This window comes from Xiphophorus hellerii, chromosome 2 (assembly GCF_003331165.1).
Source record: "Xiphophorus hellerii strain 12219 chromosome 2, Xiphophorus_hellerii-4.1, whole genome shotgun sequence".
In the NCBI taxonomy this organism is placed as follows: domain Eukaryota; kingdom Metazoa; phylum Chordata; class Actinopteri; order Cyprinodontiformes; family Poeciliidae; genus Xiphophorus; species Xiphophorus hellerii.
The window spans coordinates 10,013,006-10,029,745 of record NC_045673.1 but is presented as its reverse complement, the minus strand read 5'-3'; the positions used below and the strand labels follow the sequence as shown (position 1 = coordinate 10,029,745).

The 16,740-nt window shown below is 37.8% G+C and overlaps 2 protein-coding genes and 1 non-coding gene across 4 annotated transcripts in view; all 3 read right to left on the bottom strand.

Annotated features, from left to right (window-relative positions):
- frmd5a (FERM domain containing 5a) overlaps positions 1 to 5,195 on the bottom strand; it is a 44,131-nt gene extending 38,936 nt beyond the window's left edge. Inside the window, exons 1-2 of the mRNA XM_032549678.1 lie at positions 4,989 to 5,195; positions 4,800 to 4,934 (exon numbers count right to left, since the gene is read on the bottom strand). Of these exons, the coding sequence (XP_032405569.1) occupies positions 4,800 to 4,934; positions 4,989 to 5,195 (342 nt within the window). The remainder of the gene's footprint in view (positions 1 to 4,799; positions 4,935 to 4,988) is intronic.
- Positions 5,196 to 6,064: 869 nt separating this feature from the next.
- trnah-gug (transfer RNA histidin (anticodon GUG)) lies at positions 6,065 to 6,136 on the bottom strand. Its single transcript has one exon. It is a non-coding gene; the product is annotated as a tRNA-His (tRNA).
- A 1,609-nt stretch (positions 6,137 to 7,745) lies between these two features.
- malt3 (MALT paracaspase 3) lies at positions 7,746 to 16,125 on the bottom strand. Of its 2 annotated transcripts, none has more exons than XM_032550369.1 (15): positions 15,905 to 16,124; positions 15,691 to 15,749; positions 15,465 to 15,589; positions 14,341 to 14,479; positions 14,080 to 14,255; positions 13,778 to 13,874; positions 13,368 to 13,394; positions 13,071 to 13,274; positions 12,295 to 12,472; positions 12,115 to 12,189; positions 11,858 to 11,985; positions 9,976 to 10,125; positions 9,227 to 9,381; positions 8,546 to 8,662; positions 7,746 to 8,454 (listed from the first exon to the last, which is right to left on the bottom strand). In XM_032550369.1, the coding sequence occupies exons 2-15, from the start codon at positions 15,719 to 15,721 to the stop codon at positions 8,119 to 8,121; spliced, it is 1,938 nt and encodes a 645-aa protein (XP_032406260.1). In that variant the 5' UTR covers positions 15,722 to 15,749; positions 15,905 to 16,124; the 3' UTR covers positions 7,746 to 8,118. The 2 variants fall into 2 exon arrangements, with proteins under 2 accessions (XP_032406260.1, XP_032406252.1); XM_032550361.1 differs by having other exon boundaries at positions 8,119 to 8,454; positions 15,691 to 15,763; positions 15,905 to 16,125.
- Positions 16,126 to 16,740: the final 615 nt, after the last annotated feature.

The following is a 16,740-nucleotide window of genomic DNA, read 5'->3' as shown; positions in this document are numbered from 1 at the left end:
GAATACACATAAACAAACATTTCTATTCTGCCATTTTAGACGGGCTCAGTTTAAATATTATATTTTTGTCACTGATATATTTGTGTCCAGAAGGAACAGAGGAACAACATGTAGCACGTGGAGCTTCTGTGCATGTCCTCCTTCAACTTTGGTTTCCAGTTTAAGATTCAAAAGTGTGCATGAAAGCAACTTTAAGCCATAGGCAAGATGGACTCCATCACATGTTTGGAGACTATTATCTTGAACCTTCTGGTTTGAGATTTTGATTGTAACTATCTTGCTTTTAAACAGATCAAAGCTAAAAACTGGTTAGATTCAGAATCATACAGATAGTTGTATCAATTGGGTACAGAATGACCTAAACAAGTAATTTTTTAGAGGATAAGTCGAAGACATATCATTAGAATATACTTTATCAGGACACACTTCATTCACTAGCCTTTCCCCTTTGCTTCTGTTTCTTACCCCATTAACATTTTCAACTGTACTTTTATTTAAACTGATCTATGGGAGAAAATAAACGAAAATCATCAGACTTTTAGATGAAGGAAATCAATGCAACACGAAGTAAAACAGCACAGTTTCATCAAACAAATCCACCGACTATAAAACTATGACATCTAAATTAGCTTCAGTTGCTTTTAATTTTATTCTTCACATTCTTCTTCCAATAAAGAGAACTAGAAGTAGATAAGAGATATGTTGTGCACTGAATGTTTCCAATGTGTTCCGAATAAGAGTAAAGAATTTATTTTCACATGAAACTGTAGATAATATAATAACTCCCAAGTGTCAAAAATTCTGCCAGGAATTTATGTTATCTAAAGTTGGAAGACTGAGTTGTTTAATGGGAACAGTGGGGCAGTTTCAGGAATGTCTGAGCTGATGTGGACAGATGACCACTTGTGTCCTCTCATTCCAGTATGGAAGGCACCAGTGCTTGCTAGTAGTTTTATAAGAGGTCCTGACCACTGAGTGATCCCACAATTTCTCAGCGTAACTGCACAGTCACCGGAGCAACAGCTGAGGCACTGGCATCCTGCTTCAAAGTGAAGCACCCCTCAATACACAGTGTCCCATCCCCCAATGGGCTCCACTCAAGATGTCAGCACAGCTCCAGATAATGTTCAAAGGTTTTCTTTATTCAAGGCACTAACCAAGAAAGCCCTATTCTTTCATCTTCTCCCCATTTTTTGTTGAGGTAAAATAAGTGGCATAAGCAGAACTAGCACACTAAAGCAAGATTTACTGAAAAGAACTGCTTATTATACAACCAGAAAATAAAACACAGAGTAGAATTTATTGTGTACATTATTGCTTTCAATGTCTCTCATTAAGTTCTTTAGTACGATTTTCATCTAAGAAAGACAATTGTATAATTGGACACACAGGGTTACTGTCTTCTGGAGATGTAAGAATCTATCAGTCTATGTCCTCTCTGTCAATTAATACTGTAATATTTTCCAAGAAATCAACCTATGAATATTTGATCGTAATTGTTGCAACTTAAAGACACAACAAAAATAACATATAGACACTATTGTTAGAAAATTTTACAAAACTGTTACACAAATCTCTTCGGAATGAGAGTAATAACATTATTTAATATCTTGATACGCTGTGCAGACACTCTCTCTGCACTGATGAAGACTAACTCACCCAAATGCCTAAAGTGGCTGACAAGGTAGAAGAGTGGGACAGAGTGAAGTGTCTTGCTCAAGAACACATTAACTGAGACAGGCAGAGCTGGGGTCTGAACCCGCAACTCATTGCTTATAAGACAGACTTTGCCCAGCATATGAGAAAATGAAAACACATCTAAACAACTTTTGGTATCACAAAAGTAATGGAATGTCTAATGTGTTTAGATTTGGCAATGGAGGCAAAATGATCAGGATTTTTTTTAGCACTTAATGTTTTACAAAATGTCCCACTTTTTCTCATGTACGGATATGTGGAAAAACAACATCTGGCATGCAATAATTGTTTACTAATGTACCCCAAGTATCACGATTTCACAGTTAGGATGTCAATAAGATATTCAACCTATTGAATGAAGTCTCTCTGCTGTCGGTGCCAACACCTGACAGATCATAGCATCCATACCAAAGCTTATAAAGAGTTTAAGAAGCACAGCAGGGGAAAAAGCAGTCCATAAAATTAAAGTGATCGCATGTGATATCATAATGACGATATTTACTAATAATAACAAATCTTATGTAGCCTTGTGTGGCAAAATAAAAAATTGAAAAATGATTAATGGTACTCCGATAAAAAACAACTCTGAATGAAAAGTCCAAAACCCATTAAATATGCAGAGTGCTTTGGGGGTGTGATGAAGAAAAAGAATAAAAATGTTGAATATGTATTCAGCTTTTTTACTTTGTATATTTCAGTCATTAGGAAACTGCTAAACAGTTGATTCTGCTTTGCAGATCGACTGAAATCACAAAGCAAAGAAGGCATGGGGCTCTTCATTCAATCTGCAGCTTGGTTGAATCTACTTGTAGTGGCCTATGTAATTATAAGTGCTCACTTTTTCTACCCTCAGCATATTGGAAATCTCTATAATTTATTAAAGTAAAACTAAGGTTCATCCATCATGGCTGAGAGTGCACTAAAAAGATGGGTGCATTTTCTGTCAAACTGGTAAAAACCTCCCGTGTCCTGCTGAGTCTAATTTTGTACTTATAAGTTCTACTGAAGGTGGCTGTAACATGTAGGAGACACAGGGACAGGAATTAGGAAGTAACTAAAAATATTACAAGATAGGAAATTCAAGGCAAGACAATGGTAGGATGATGAACTAAGCCAGGGGCAAATATGAGAATGGAGCCATTAAAAAAGTTTTGGTTGAAAGTCAGAGTGATGGAATCAAGTGTCTACTGGAAATAAGTTCACTCCACTCTGAAAACGGGATAGGACAAATACAGAAGCAGGACAGAAAGAGACTGGAACACAGAGAGAGAGAGAATAAAGTGCGGCTTTGAGAATCTATGACTCGCCTCTTACTTTGCATTCCCCAGTCTCAGTGTCCTGATATCCAGCGTTTTTTGTTTTTTTTCCTTTCCCCTGGCAGGCCATAAAACCTGGAGGGAAGCGACTAAATGTGGAACACACATAAGTAATGTGGCCAGTCAGGTGGATTATCTTGCTCCCTTACAGGACGGGGTTTTGACGGAAAGATAATCAGGATGCCAGACAGTCACGGCAGAGCTGGAGCATTCTCCTGTTTCATTCTGCTCCATGCTGCCCCTCCATCCACTCCGGTGACGTCAGCTACCCGACTCTGCTGCAAACAGCACACCTGCTGGTATCACAGTCCATCTGGCCCAGCTCCATCACTTGCTCAGCTCTCTAAGCACAAATACAGGTCTGTTTACAACCTAGGCGCACTCCCGCAGCACTACAGTAAATTTCGTGTCGGTTTCACCGTGGCTTATTGGGGAGAAGAGGAGCAATTACAGTATAACCTGTTGACAATATTGCAAGACTTATTAATATCAGCGTTTCATTGTTTGACAGGTGCAAAGATCTATTTGTGATGTGCAGAGCGTCTCTAAGGATGGCTTTTCCCATTTCTTACAACTAAAAAGGATCAACAAACTGAATCGTTTTCACTAGAAATTGAAGTGACAGGTCCTCTCACCTGCTTTTTTGTCTAATGGGCATGAACACAGAACCTGCACAGTTATCAAAGCAAGGCTGTCAGAGACAAATGGCTCAGGGAAGCATTTTGCAAGAGTGCTGACTTGTTTTAAGTTTCAAAGCAGCATGTTTTCTCTGAGAAAATCCAGTTTTTCTACTTGATGTTATTAAAAAAAAAAATTAATAAATGTGACAGCTACACTTCAATAACACATGGTACATTTTGGAAGAATATAGATCAGCAATGTGCAACTTCAGAGTTATTTCATGGGATTGCTTGTGTGTACTTAACATGTGTAACTAATGGAAAACTGCATGAAAAGCTGAATGGACAACCGAAAACCAATGGCAAATAAACTGATGTAAAATGGGAGACACATCATTTAAATAAATACCTTTAATACCTTTAGGAATGTGTGTTTTCATTCCTGTGTGTAATGAAAGCACAAAGGAATTGTGTGCTTTCATTACATACCAACAACCATCTTAACGCAGTTGTTTTTTAGGAACCATAAAGCAAATTTATGAAGGGCACAGTACAAACATAGAGAAGAATAATTGACTCTGGTCACACATGACCAAAACCAAACTTTCTAACCTTCTGAAAAACAATATGGTGTGGCTGTCTACTCATCATTCAGATCACACATGGCAGTGGAAGCATCATGCTGAGGGGATGCTTTTTGTCAGCAGAGAAACCAGTCAGAGTTCATGGAAACACAGCTGGAGATAAATACAGGGCAATCCTGCAAGGGAACCTTTCGCAGTATGCAAAAGACTTGGACCGGAAGTCAACGATCCAAAACATACAGCCAGAGCTACAGGGATACGATCTAGATCAAGACTGAAAATCTTGCGTCAGGACTTAGAAAAATATAACGTGTGTTCTCCACCCAATATGAGCTTGGAACTATTTTGTAAATAATGGGTAAAAACAACATAATTCTCATTGATGGTTAAAGCAACAGTGGGTCAATGCCTCCCTCCACTGCAGATTTGTAAACACACTGCACTATTTTTGGGTGTTTTTGGTGGGAGTTAACGCCAGCATTGTGGCATTCAGGCACTGATCCACTGTTCAAACACTCGCATGAGCAGACACAATTGCAGCACTATTCGGTCCTCTGCGGAGCGGCCGACAGGTGACTAACCTGAATGGTGCACGTATATTCCGTATCGTCCAGCAGCCTGACAGTGCAGCTGTATTCCCGCTCCAGATTCCTGAGGCTGCCACTCATGAATCGGCTCAACATCTTCTCCACAGATTCGCCGCTGTGCCTCTGCGTCTACGGGACCAGAACAATAAAAACTCCACACCAGCGTGCAAGTGAATGTCACACCGAGCGCACTCCCCGGTCCCCTACACGACCAGCAGCCGCGTATTCAGCCACCATTGTTGTCCCGATTAAGTTTTCTTTGCAGTGGGGGTCCGTGTTGTTAAGCGCAAAATCCAAAGGATGCCCGCATCCAGATCCGGAGCCAGATCCAGGAGGCAGCTCGGGGGATGGTGTGTGCCTGTGGTCGAGCAAAGGATTATCTCTCACCATTCACCGCTGCCACTTCGGCAGGCGGGCGGGTCCCAATGCAAACTGACGTCAAAGTGAGCCAACAGGAGAGTGAGGCGTTTTGTCTGGGTTTTAGGATTATTTCCAATACAGATTTTTTTTTTTTCAAGTCTGCAGCTTCTCTGACACAGCTATCTGCATAGCCACAATACAGGCTTACAAATCATAAATAGGACAATTCGGGGTTTTTTTTGTTTTGTTTTTGGGGTTTTTTCCAGTACTCATTACACTAGTGTAATATTTTTACCCAGATTCATTCACCCAAGAGAACCAAGACTCTTTTGGGTCGAGATATAAATAAATAATTTTGTGTGGGATCAAAACCATTTTTAAAAAGACATCCTTGTAAGGAGTTACGCGTAAAATAAATATATTTAAAACAAACTACCAGTTTGATTTTCTGGTTTGCAATGAATACTCACAAGGTTGACCCCCAAACCCCTGACTTCAGGTGTCTCAGCAATTCATATTTCTGTTATAGAATGAAAATGAAGTGGATTGGTCTGCCACCTGCAGGCCGTACATTGAAATTGACCTGAAATTGACTGATGTGTGTAGAGGAGCACACATCATCAATAGTCGTTATTTTGTACCTAATTAATGTCACCATGAGACTACCACAGGTGAAGTAGCTATTTAATAAATTGTGTGCATTGTTTTTTTTGGGGGGGGGGTTCAAAATGCAAATGACGGTTCATTTTTAGTAAGTTATCTGGGATAGACAAAGTAGGCGACACACACAAATACTAATACTTTGCCCTACAAAAGTTCCCATTAAATATAGCGAGATATGTTCAGAAAATAATATTTTTTATTTGAAAAATGATGCCCGAAAGCCTTTCAAACCTCCTTGCCGTGACCCGGATTCGAACCGGGGTTGCTGCGGCCACAACGCAGAGTACTAACCACTATACGATCACGGCGAGCTATAGCCAGAGCTGGGGAGCGGGAGTTCACATTAGAGTATATGTAGAGACAATAGTCCAACATTGCTGTGTTGCATGAAATATTTTAGGAGCTGTAAAATGTATTCGGCCTGTCAGTCAGCAGCGTGCACCTCGAAAGTTAATTTGTTTTATTTTGACTTGCTGCACATCGCGATAAGAAAGGTAAGTAACTGCTTTAATCAACTTCAAAATAAATTGTAGCTTTACTTCGACTCCCTTCTAGATGAAAGTAAAACTCGGTTATCTTTTGACGCTGTTAACAGATTTTGCAACTTTTGGCTAGCCAATGATACATTTAGTAGCCAGATAAACGCCCAAACATTTCTCTTTCATGTGAATAAATGCGGTCAATAACTTATAATATTGTTAATAACTTATAATATTGTCAAATTATTATACCAAATAATTCGTCCTAAAATAATGACCTTTTTTTTTTTGCAATAAGTGATTTTGGCATTGAAATCACCCCCTTTTTATTGCCAAAAGGTGATGTTGGCAAAATTACTTTAGGCAAAAAATGACTTGGGCCATTATGACGAATTGTAAGTTGATGATTTTTATCACAGTGCGCTGCAAAAAGTATTTATACTCATTGGAACTTTTCCACATTTTGTATAATCTTTTTCTACAAATGCAAATTATTTAATTGGGATTGGTCTACTAGTAAACCATTATAACTGTCTTACTATATTCATTGTCCTTATGTGAACCTTGCCTCGGTCTGCAGTTTTTTGCAAGCTCTAACAGGTTTCTTTCCAAGATTACTCTGTATTCAGCTGCTTCCATCTTTTCATCAGCTCTGTGCAATGCAACTGCATTTCTGCTAAAGCAAAACATTTCTATACCATTGCATTTGAGTGCACAAAATCGTTAACAGATTCTCTCATCTGATCTGTGGACATCTGCAACTCCACCAGCGGGTGCAGTGAGCCTTTTTACTGCTTCCGTGGATTAAGTAGATAAGCACGTCTTTGGTTTGCAGGTGTGCAATACATTTCCCGTGCTTGAATGACTTGTTCAAAGCCTGGTAAATTCTTTTAAAACCCATCCCTGCTTTACACCTCTCCGCAACTTTATCCTTGACGTTTCTATAGTGTGCCTTCTTCTTTATGATATTGCTAATTCTCCTTAATAAACTTTAAAATCTATCTAAAATAAACTTTATTTATGCTGAGTTTAAAATGCATGCAAGTGGGTTGTATTTACTAACTCATTCCACGGGTTCATATTTTGAGTAACAGAGGTTTAGGCAGATGACTAAAAATACTTTTCAGATTTCAATTTGGAGAAACTTTTTAATTTAAAATAATAAAAAATGCATTAAAGTGATGAAGTTTAAGGTGCATGAAGATTTTTTTCAAGGCACTGCACAGTAATGTGGTCAAATGAATTCAAGATATCCCTCATGAAATAAGCTTACCACTCAATATCCAAAAATTTACAAATTCCCTGATGAAAAACAAGTTTTGCTAACATATTTGACTTTCACATTTGTTATTGTGCGGATTTTGTCAGGGAGAAATTAAATTCAGCTTACTTCTCTGATTTAATTGTTCAAAAACAAAATAAATGAAAAAACACCATGTAAGGAAAAATTACAGTATTTATTCTTATGTTAAAACAAAACTACATATCACAATATTTTCTAAAGTTTCACAATGCAGAGATTAAAGTAGTACTGTTTATGTGATAAATTATTAAAGTAATGTCTTCAATAGGCCAGCCAGCTTGCCACTGAAATAAAAAGTGTTCTTCACAAGAAAAAAAATCAAAAATATTACTGTCATCTTTTAAAATTCTTTACAATGTTTATGTATTTTATCCATTTCTGTTCTGCAATGGAAACGAACATAAGCAGAGTATATGTCTTCTCAATCTACTTATTATCATCAATTACAGAGAAAATGCATTATCAAATACTGTAAAAAAAAAAAAAAGAAAAAGCTTTTTTACAGTATTTACTCAGATGGTCGGAAATCCAGCAGTTCATTCTCATCATTCTCTTCAGGTTCGTTGCTCCATGTAGTTGGAGTTTTGGCAGCGCACTCTGCCTTTCTGGTGAAATGTCGATGCGAAGGAGCCAGATTCTGATGCTGCTGTGATTTGCTGTGTGAAATGTTGCCCGTGGTTTGAGCTGTAGCACCGTTTGTTTTTTTGTCTCTTGTGTGATTCTCCCTGTACAGCTTACAGGATGCAACCAGAGGCCTTCCAATGTCCACCTGCTGGCTTTCTGTGTGCCGCAGATTACTGTCCTTGTTAGTATAGTGTAGATCCACCTTGAGTACTACTGATTCCTATCAAAATGACAAAGGAATCACACTCATTGTAAAATGAATAAACAAAATGTTAACAGAAAAAGAAAAAAATATATTAGTGCGTACATACCTTCAGCTTCTGGAGAGAGCAAAGTCTTAAAGTACAGTCAGGGTTAAGCGTTTCATTTAATAGTAGTGAGTCCATATCCTCCGAGCGTCCCGGTCTGGAAAATATGTCTTCCATTGCCTAAGGAATGAAACCATACAAATTTTGATTAATATTACATGTGTTGAGTAACTACAATAAAAATATTTGCTCTACATCACCCCTGGCAAATTCAGAAAACAAACTAACCACACGATGGCAGTATAATCCGAGATTACACATACAGACAAATACATGTATTGCACAAGAGGAGTGTATGACACTGCTTTGATTTCATGCTTTGTCATTGGTTGCACTATGCTGGAAGCCCATATTTGGAGAGGACTTCCTCAGACATGGAAGGCGGGGGTGTTAGTGGTCATTATAGAGACCGGGAGTGGAAACTGACTACATTCTATCACGACCAATGTGGAATTTATGTAAATACAAGCTGCAGTTTTAAATTCCAATACTGACAAATATTTGCGATTGAAGGCATGAAGGAAGTAATGTGTGTTTAAGATCTAAATTTGTGCACACTGCACACCTTTTTTTTACTCTCGTTGTATGCCGTTGTCACCTTGCAGATCTATGTATTTCCTGCTTTGATAACAGTAAAGTCTGAAATAAAATATCTGATTGTTTAAGTATAACGTAAATACTTACAGGGTTGCTACTTAGCATGACAGTACAGTCCTGGGTTTGATCAGGTGTAGTTTTTATAGTCGCAAAAGCAACCAGTACATTGGAGAACAGAGCTGAGAAGCTGACTTCCACTTTCACGCCGCATAGAAATGTCAGCTGCTTCTTTCGTGGCAGCTCTGAAAGAAGAAATGAAAACCTCTCTTATATATAAACAAAAAAAAATATTTTCCTATTCAGACTTTTTTCCATTTAAAGAATGAAGATTTTATTTTCCAGAGCTACTCACTGCCTTTCTGCAATTTCAGTTAGCCAACTTAAGCAACACAATAATTTCTGATCAAGAAAAAATCTCACCCAGATTGTGATATCAAAACTGAATTTCACAATGGGTAAAATTAGTTTTAAGTAAGTCTGACATGTTTAAAAATAGCCTCAATCTAAGTAAAAACAAAAATAGGTATTGAACCATGAACAAGTTCCCTATTTTGAGGAATCAAATACTATGACTGGCCTTTTTTTTAATGGTATTGAAAATATCTTAAACCACAACCATTTCTCATGGGCTGTCACAGGCTGTGACATAGGAGGTATGAAGATCACTGAACAGTAGATTTACTCTTTTGAATTCATGGGGCACAAGTAATAAGTAAATTGAGATTAGCTTTGAGGAAACCTATCTGTCAGGGTGTGTTTATATTTGGTATCAACAGCAAAGTTTTCTTAAGAACCTAGACAGAATAAAACACAGATGGGGACTTCTCCATACTCACCATTTGCCTGCCTCCAGCAAACATCTCGTAGGTGTAGTTCTCTTGTGTGACCTGCAGTTCGAACTTTATCTTTGAGGGATCGTGGTTCTTTCATGGTGTGTTTTATCTCCACTGCCTGTTTGCCAGTTACGAGAGGGTCTTTACCAACATCTGATTTAGAACCAAGGAGAAAGTGTACGTTAATGATGACACAAAGCCAAAACCGACTTGTATTACTGTGCTGTAAAAAGTATTTTCTCCCTTACATGTTTCTTCCCCATTTCTTTTTTGTCACACATGACGTATATGGTTGGACTAATTTAAATGTCAACAAAAGACAACCTGCAACATTCTAATATTCTTAAAGCTATTTACAAAAAATTGTGTGGAAGGAAAAGACAGACATGAAGACTTTTGAAAAGTTTTACATCTAATGTAAAACTAACTCAGCATTTCAGAAAAATAACATAATATAGTATGACGCTTTCAAAACAAAAGAACCAAAGTGAAAAGTTCACTGTCTTACTCAAAGTGTTTTACCTTGAAACTTAAATCAAATTTTGATTATGCGGTATGACCTTAAACCAGCCTCCATGCCAAAAAAAACCCACCAACATGCCTGAAATAAAACAGTTCTGCAAAGAAGGTGCCAATATTCCTCCAAAGTAAAAGCTTAATGGTTGTTGTTTTTACCAATATTGGTGGCTCAATCAAATTAGGTTTAGGTTTTCACATAACTGCCTCCTAGGATAACTATTTTTCTTTAATAAATCCAAATAGCTTTTAACTCGAATTAACTTTGCTTTTAAAACTAGTTTGATGATCTGAAACATTTAGGTGTGGAAAAAAAATTCTGGAACGTGACAAATACTTTTTAGCAGCATTGTTCAAAACATCAGGAGACTCTGAAATAATAAAATGCTTTAAAGGTTTTAGTGAAAAGTTGATGTATTTCTCTTCTGATCATGGGACTGGATGAGTTCTCCAAATCAGAAATGATGAATGAGTACGTTATGGAGGATATGATTCACATGAGCAACTTTGAGGAACTGGGGATATTTGAAAAATTTAATAATGTTCAAAACAACTGATTTGTCAGCATTATAATTTTTACAAGTTATTCTATGGAAATTCAGAAAATATAGAGATTTCAAAAGCTGACAGTTGTTTAAAAGACCAGTGCAAAATTGGGGAAAAGAAAAGAAAAAAAAGAGGATGTGCCTTTGTCTGTGGCTCCTAAAAAGATACATTTTACTGAGATAGTTTTCTGACCAATCGCAAAAACAAATCTACATATTAGTTTGTCTAAATAAGTTCTCGAGCACTTCGACACAGATTGCCATCAGCAAGGGTTCGTGTCTCGCGTCTACCGATTTCTGAGTGACCCCTTGAGAGCGGAGGCAGGGGGGGTGCCGAAACGGCAAAGCAGCTGTCTCGTTCCACGCAGCTCTCAGGTTTCTTGGTGTTCTCTCGCCAACAGTGTGAATTTCCAAAGAATGAGGTCACATGCTACTGGTACCCCAAAAATGTATTTCCTCAGAGCCCATCGAAAAAGACAACCATGCTTTCTCAATGGGAGAATTTGATATCCTTACATCTGTGATCAGTTGACCACACCAAAAAAAATACCAAGTAAACAACATTAAAATGCAGTGCTAGGGGTCATAAACCTTGTCTGTGCTTCAGGCAACATATCAAAGGACAACCTGTTCCCTTCAGTGCTGTTTACACTGAATCTCTTGGGGCCATTACAAAATAACACTCAAAAAATTTAACCGAATACTAGATAAAGTATTAGATGCTATTATGCGCTAGTCTGACAATTGCTTCTTCAAAAAGTTTCAAAAAAATAAAAATTGAACTGATGCCAAAGGTATTTCTGTAGTACTTTTGAAACACTCACCTTCAGACACTCGCTCTAAGACATGCGTGACTTTGGCTTCCTGGAGAATATGCTTGTTCAGGTACTTTGTGAAGATGCCAGTACTCTTGCCTCCATCCTGGACCTCGTAGGCCTCAGCATCCTCGCATCTGAAAAGATTTACAAGGTTAATGTGAATCATACAATAGTTTTCTTTGATGTTGCTTTGGTTTTCAGTGTCGACCATTTATTGTTTCAACATTTAAATAACAATATTATCTATATAAATGTATACATACGTGGCATAACCATACACTGTGTTCCCATTTGGTCTCAGTGACTTAATGACTGATGGTATACAACCCTGGTTGTACCTAAAGAACATTGTTTGAAAAAATTCTGGTGAGATTAAATTTTTTTTTAATTGATACATCTTTTTGTTCTCTCCTATGAAAATTGAAGTTGATAAGTACACATACCACTTTCTACAGGTGTCCAGCAGGATTACACTCATGGCAGTCTGCCTTTCTTGCATTTGATTCATGACCCTCTGAACACAGACACAATTTTTGGTTTGGTACGGCTGTGGAGCGTCGACTGCAACCAAATAATTCCTCCCAGCATGCTCATACCCATGACCCGCATAGTAGAAAAGCCCTGTTAAGTGAAAAGAAATTGTATTAAATAGGAGTTCAAATCTGCTAATTTCATAATGAAGAGATTCTAAAGTCCTGGGGTGGAAAAAACGTAATATTACATCACGATCACAAAGAGAATCAAAAGGACAGCTGATGTCTTTTTTAAGACACAGATCACACTAGTACAGTATTCTAGTGTGCCATGACCATTTCCTTCTTGTTGCTATTTTATCATAGACACAATTTCTAACTACGCGTCTATACTAGTGTTTCCCTTTCCACTGTTTAAGAATAGTATTCACTTACTTCCCTTTTAACATCCAAAACTACTTTTTGATACTAAGTGCTGCAACACATCTTTAATAAATAAATGGTTTTTATACTAATGGTTTTTTTCTAAAGTTCTGCCTAAATCAAGTCTAGTAGCCATTTATAAAAAGTGATCTCATCTGCATACTTAAATACACCTACACGATTATAAACAAGACAGTAGTTCAGGATCTATGAAAAACAGCAAAGGACGTGAGAAGGGGAAGTTAAAAGCAGCATTTCACAACTGTGAGATGCTTAATTCATACTGTTCAGCACGTAGCTAATTTAGTCAAAAATAGACTCACCATAAACTCCCCTGTCAAGAAGCTGAATGAATTTGTCGATAGCAGCCATCATCTCCTGTCTGGTGAGGTCCAGCAGGGAAACCACCCTAAACCCAAGCTGCTGCAGCAAGTTGCCCAGCTCGTGGACGTCCATGACGGGCGCCATCAAACCAGGGTGGCAGCTGTAATTCAAGTTGCCAATGAGAAGGGCAACCTTATCAGTGGCTGAAAGAGAGAATGAGATGAAGAAAGAGCAAATTATAGCGATACTTTTCTTTTGACTGTGCATTAGAAATGGTGTCTTAAGCGAAACTGTACCTGTTAGTGGAGGCTGTTCAGGTTGCACTAAAACATTGAAAGAAAAGCAACACAAGATTAGCATTAGTGAAAAAAGAAATGAGCTGAAATAGTAGAACCATTTGTGGTTATTACTGCATTAAACAAAGCATGAACCATAAGCAGAAGAAATGTTGGTTTCACTTCACATCACTTTCCTGCTTTGTGTCTAAGACATGGACTAAGCTCTATTTGGAGACTCACAACTTCCTTTTTACTCTGAAGAAATGGAAAAGTACCTCTACCACAATGGCAAAAAACCAGCAGAACAGAAGGAGTATGAAAAAAATCTTGTCTACCTACAGTTTCTTTTACTCAGAAACAAAGACAGTAATGCAGGAGAAAAGGGTAAAAATTAGGATAATATGTTTACAGTTCTGTTTGAGACTTACCAATATTGATATCAACAGGCTCTGTCCATCTCTCTTCTAGGACGTTAGATATCGAGCACAGATAGGATCCGCCATGTTCTGCTGTTACACCATCAATCTATAAGATTAAAAAAGCAAATTACTTTTATTTAAGCACACTTCCACAAATGCAAATAAGAGTTTTAATGAAATATTGACCATAAAATATGGTCAATATTTTATGGTCAATTATTTCCCGACCTGTTTAAACAATCGGGTTGGGTTTAAACCTGAGCAATCGTTATCAGTAGCATAGTAAGCAAACATTTATTTTCTTGCCTCACCTGCAGTATATCACTGGTCTTGTCCAGCAGTGGCTGTCCATTTCTGTACCACTGGTAGTGTGGAGTGGGGATGCCAAAGGCAGCACAGCGAAGGCTGAGTTTTGTTCCCAGTTGAACTGTGTCTGGTTTGGGATTGATAGCGATGTGAGGCTCACCCTGCCAGTCAACTGGCAAACCTGAAAAGGGGCAGAGATTGTTATAAAGGTATGGAATTTGTCTTATGTGGAACATATGGCTGTATAAATTAAATTAGCATAATACCTGATTTATCAATGTCCAACACTTTCACCTTCACCCATTCGCTGAAGACGTAATTATGAAAGTGGTCATTGACTCGGCAGACATATCGCTGAGTTTTAGAAGCTCTTATAGTCAGGTCTGCTTGAGTACCACCAGGCACCTGACGAAAAAGCATGTGTGAACACATTATAATGTTGTTAACTGAAATCAAAACTCTCAGTCATTTCACCCCTTCACAAATTTCTAGACACCAGTTAGTCGTTTTTTTGTTTCCTACTACTTCTATTTGTTACCCACAAACAAACCATTTCAGATCAATGTACTCAGCTGTTGAGTACCCATTTACTTCACTTAGAAGATGGTGATGAAATGTGGAGATAAAATAATTAAAAACTTGCACACAATACAATTGTATGTTCTTTTCTGATGATAACGTATAGTGTATATATATATATTACGTATTGGGTTGTACCTTTATCAGTATCGAGACAAATTTCTGACAATTGGTGTAAATAAAGGTAGTAATTGATCATTAAAATTAGTAGTGCACGATGTGGAATGTGGCAGTAAGATTCAAAGTATTCCTTTAAAATACATATACAAGCAATTTACTTGGATCTATAACAGATCTGACGAATTTCATAAGCGCTGACAGATCCAAATAAGCATGAGAAGCAAAATAAATACAAGATTGGGTATAAGTACTCAAAATATTATATGTACAATTGAATTAAGTTGTGACTATTTATTCCCATAATTCATGAAAATACTGAACTCTAAAGATACTCAATGGTACATGGACATACAAAATTGTTTACTTTTGAAAAATAATTCGCAACGAGTGGGTAAGAAAATGGCAGGAGGCGGAGTATGAACGCTGCAAGATATTTGTTGTACTTACGTAATCTATTGATTTAAATTAAAATATTTACTTTTACAAATCAAAACATCAGTTGACCGACTTGTGGTGCCTTGTTAAAGGTACGAATTGAATTGTTCTACGAATCGAACAGTGACGGCTCCATTTCACCAAAACATCCATTTCAACATTTGTGGCGCAAATGACCAATTCGAGATCTCCCGTTTCAGGACAAACAAACACGGAAAGGTTCACCAAAGTTTAATGTTTTAATAAATCCCCTCACCTCCTTCTCATCTTCAGAGAACCACTGGTAGCTGAGAATGCCTTTGCCCTCAGCACGGACTCGCAAAGTCACCTTGTGATTCACGGGTACGCACACGGAGACAGGGTGGCGCACAATGACGATTTCTGAAACAAATCACGACAGAACATCAGTCATGTGAAATCACACCGCCGTTGTGTTTGTTTTCACATGGATCGTACTGAACCGTGCGGTGGCAAATACAAACCTGTAATCATTATGGGGCAAGATCCAGTCATTTGTGCATTTTCCTCTTCTTACATCAGACTGTAAGAACAACACTGTTAAAAAAAAAGAGTATATAAACACAAAAAAAGTCCCTAACACATCCGGCTGAATCACCCATAAACGTTCACTTCTCATTTCGTTTTAAGTAACGTTTTAGTTATTTTTGCTACGGTTTGTAATATTTTACTGCATACCTGCCGTCAGCCTCGGACCTGATGAGCAGTTCTCTGATCTCTCACAGAATGTGCTTTCCTGTCCTAAGCCTAAAAAAACTTCTAATATATAAACTCCCTTTCCCGGAACAAGAGAAAGCGCACATACATTACCGTAATTGTACTATGTGAGCATTCAAAATACAGGCAAAACGTGAAATTATGAAGAAAAGCCCGTCAGAACCTTTAATTTTCGTCAGCTGTGAAATAAAATTCAGCTTCATACTGAAAAAAATACATGATATGAACTCCAAGCTTTCCTACATCAAAATTAAGCATGCAAAGGAAATCCAAAGCGAGCTTCATTTTGAGACTTTACGGTAAATGAGCGAGTCGTCTCCTTTTCCATGCAGCGCAAACCGCAGACTGAGGTCACAGTTAACAGAGATAGTTAAAGACACTCCGCCAAAGTTCGTCAAACTTAATGGAACAGAGATAATTTTTGGTTTAGCAGCAAGTTCCACATCAAATCACTCCAGCATCCTTACAAATGAAGTGATGGAAGACAGGCTTAAAATGTTCACATTTTTTTAAAGCTATTACACAACTTTCATCTACATCGTAATACAGTGAAAGTAAAAAAATAAAGCACAACAAAGATTTCTAAACCTCGAAAACATGAGTATCAGTTTGGATGCATAAGGTAGGCATCCCAACTACATACATACTTACCAATCTGTAATTTTTCTCTCTGTGTCTTGGAGAAAATATATTTTTCAAAAGATCTTCATGTTAGTACTTGATGTTGTTTAACCAGTTAGATTCCGCCCCCGCCCCCACCCTCCATTCCCCCCTGCCGCCCCCCCAATACATTGTGA

Bases quoted from the DNA above. Each gene is read 5' to 3' on its own strand.
- malt3 (XM_032550361.1), bottom strand. From the start codon at position 15,721: ATGACTGGATCTTGCCCCATAATGATTACAG. The intron at 14,256-14,340 runs GTATTATGCTAA...GCCCCTTTTCAG, and splicing joins GTTGGACATTGATAAATCAG to GTTTGCCAGTTGACTGGCAG. The intron at 8,455-8,545 runs GTATGTACGCAC...TCATTTTGATAG, and splicing joins GCTCTCTCCAGAAGCTGAAG to GAATCAGTAGTACTCAAGGT.